The 3,474-nt window shown below is 33.1% G+C and overlaps 1 protein-coding gene across 1 annotated transcript in view; it reads right to left on the bottom strand.

Moving 5' to 3' along the window:
- Positions 1 to 3,474, bottom strand: part of LOC106466255 (COP9 signalosome complex subunit 5-like) — an 8,963-nt gene that overhangs the window by 3,153 nt on the left and 2,336 nt on the right. The window contains exon 2 of the mRNA XM_022394236.1: positions 1,750 to 2,038. Coding sequence (XP_022249944.1) covers positions 1,750 to 2,038 — 289 coding nt within the window. The remainder of the gene's footprint in view (positions 1 to 1,749; positions 2,039 to 3,474) is intronic.

Below are 3,474 nucleotides of genomic sequence, written 5' to 3'. Positions count from 1 at the left end.
ACACCTTTTGCAGACTTTTTTTTTCTCAGTCACATAGTTAATACTTTTATGCAAGTGATATGACTGACAACAATTGGTTTTAAACAAGTAAGTTCATCATGCACAATAAATAGGAAAATAAAAAAATATCACTATAAAATAACAGTGTGTAATTAAGTTTCAGGTGAGTTCTCTAAAAGTGTCAATTATCCACTAAACGATGAAATTTAGAAGTTGGCCTTTTTCAATATGAAAATCCACTAGTTGTGCTTTTGCTCGGTGATGTACTAAGGTGGGAAATTCAAGTACGTGCGAGTATCCTGATTGTCGCACTACGAGGAAACATTTTTGCAACACCGTGTGGTAAATCCACTTGTCGCACCAAACGGCTATAAATGTGACGTCGGATAAATCCAATTATAGCATCCAAGGAGTTAATATAACTAAAAAACAATATATATATATTAATATTCAATACAATCAACACGAAGGTATCTTTTCAATCTATAAAAACTGTATTTAAAAAAAGTTTTTTTTTTTGGTTGTGAAAAACAAAACAGAGTTCCAATATATCTAGACTAAAGTCTGTGTTCCTTTAGGAGTAATAGCAGTCTCCTATATACCAATGTAGGAACCTCCTTTGTTTAACCGGGCAACACCTAGTGGGGTAAACAAGAGACCCCTACAGTTCAAATAGAACCTTACTTCATTTCCAACTGGTGATCTTAAGGAAGAACCAATCAGGACCATTTGTGACATGAAACAACTATTCTTAACTGAACACTGTCAATTTTAACACAACAAAAATTGTGAAGCGTGTTTTGTAGCACCACATCTCAAGACCCTTGGATCTCCAGTCAGAAACGCTACTCATCAGGTCATGCTGGTAGTATAACTTAATTAGTACATTCATTGATATCATCAAAGGAGACGAAATGTCTTTATTTATCAACAGCATGAAACTAAGACCGATATAAAAGGTAATTTTTATCCTCCAATGTTCAATATTTGTTGTTGTGGTACATTGAGTTCACCGACTCGTTGCCGTGGTACATTGAGTTCACCGACTCGTTGCCGTGGTACATTGAGTTCACCGACTCGTTGCCGTGGTACATTGAGTTCACCGACTTGTTGCCGTGGTACATTGAGTTCACCGACTCATTGTCGTGGTACATTGAGTTCACCGACTCATTGCCGTGGTACATTGAGTTCACCAACTCGTTGCCGTGGTACATTGAGTTCACTGACTCGTTGCCATGGTACGAGTTCACCGACTTGTTTAGCGGCAGCTCAATAACAAACTTAAATGCATCTCATCAAAGCTTTCTATATTATAACTAAAAAAAAAAGAACATTTTTATAGGGAGATACCCTTTCCATTACAGTGCTTTATATTATGAATAATCAGGGTGAAATTAGGAGGGTGTGTGGACTTGGGTATCATTTAGGGATGAATTTTCTATTCATACGTAAAACCTTGCGATTTCCTATACACTCATAACGTGTACACATTAGGCCTTAGATTGTGTTTATAAAAAGAACAGGAAGCTCTTCCGTTAATATTCATTTTAACAGTATATACTGTAATATTATAATACTCTCAAACAGTAATATTTAAGTTATGTTTGGCATTCGTATCTTCTCAAAAAAGACCTTACCTTTATATAAAATGCTCTTCAATGTCATAACATGAAATTAAAACACTTTCAGTTATAAATATATTTTTTTCATGATATATTTATATATATATTTATTTAATGCCCATAGTTACACATGTGGTAGTCGAGAGTTACACCAACCAACACTAAAATGTCTAAAACGTACTTGTTTTGCAGTTTCTGTATAAGCTGCCATGTATTCGTACGCCTGAGCCTGGGCATTGACTCTGGTTTCCGTCCCTTCAACCGGCAGGGCAAAAGAATCCATAACAATCATCGTATTGGCATCCACTTTCCCGAGTAACAAACCCATCACTTCCAAGTTGCTACCTGACCTGGCATGCATCACCATTTTCAACAAAGCTAGGGCTGATATCTTAATGTCCTTAAAGTAGTGAGGGCTGCGGGAAATAAAACAAACATTCACAGTCTGATACTTTTTTTTTCCAACGGGAAGATGAAAAAAACTATGATTATAGAAGAGCAGAAAAATAAAGAACACGCTTATCATTTCTTCAAACTTTTATTGGTAAATATAACTGTAGTGTGTCTTAAACGTATATTTCTTACATTGAGCAAAGTAATTTTTTTGTTGCTGAAATAAATTTTAATAAGTAGAGAGCAATGAAGTGTGTCAATGATTTTTTTTTCATAATGAATTGTGTAAGCACATTTAACTTTGTAGGCAAGCTTCCAGTAAGCACAATAAACTGAGACAACTAACTATAAACTTATTAAATGTCCCTTTTAAATTGAGACAACTAACTCTGAACTTATTAAATGTCCCTTTTAAACTGAGATATTTCTGAACTTATTAAATGTCCCTTTTAAATTGAGACAACTAACTATAAACTTATTAAATGTCTTTTTTTAAACTGAGACAACTAACTCCAAATAAAACATTAAATAATAAGCCTATATAAAAATTGTTTTATCAAAGATGATAAAGTCAAAAAATGTCAAAAATAATCCTTCATTACAACCTAATTCTAAGAAATATGCAATAATTTCGAAAATAAAAGATTGTCATTTACCTCAAAATATTAAAATTCAGTAAATATGCCCTCCTTAAAAAATCTTTAATACAATATCCTGCACACCAAAACCCATCTGAGCAATGATAAATTTGTACAGAACAAAAACATAAAGGACATCTAAAAACAGCACGACAAGATAAGAGGTAATAAATAAAACGTAACGTAAACTAGAAAATTTAAGTCAATAAAAAGAACAAAAGGGAACGTAAACATTTATGATATAATAAAAAAGTGGTGTAAAATACAGATAATCTTACAATTATTAATAGAGAAAAACAGCAGAAGTAAATGATGACTCAAGAAAAAACAGCAACGAAGAGAGAGAGAGAGAAATTAAGATGTGCCTAATAAACAATAAGACTTCTATGTTTATATTGTATACGTTTTGCTGTCATGCCAACATATCTAATACAGTATGTTGGTTAAAAGTATTTAAAAAACAATTCTACAAGGAAATATTCCTGAAATAATTAAAATTACCTTTCTGGGGAGAAAAAAAAAAATCCACATTTCAACAAAATTCTAAGATGTTAGAAAAACACGTAGGTTCAAAACGTCTTGATAGAAATGAATAAAAAACCCTATAACCCGAGCGCTTTCGAAAGGTGGACCTTTCTTCTTCAGGTTCACAATTTGCCCCTGAAGAACAAAATTCTATCATAGCCTAAAACATCATCCGAAAAAAATGTAAATCACTGTTGGAGTATGGTAGTGAGCATAACTGTGAAATCTTTCTCGGCTCTATTTGATTTATAGCCCAAACTGAAACAGAAGTTCAAAAGCAGGAGCATACTTGTTGT

The sequence above is a fragment of the Limulus polyphemus genome, unplaced genomic scaffold (assembly GCF_000517525.1).
Source record: "Limulus polyphemus unplaced genomic scaffold, Limulus_polyphemus-2.1.2 Scaffold2207, whole genome shotgun sequence".
Taxonomy (NCBI): Eukaryota; Metazoa; Arthropoda; class Merostomata; order Xiphosura; family Limulidae; genus Limulus; species Limulus polyphemus.
The sequence above is the reverse complement of the archived record's forward strand: the minus strand, read 5'-3'. Positions and strand labels throughout refer to the sequence as shown.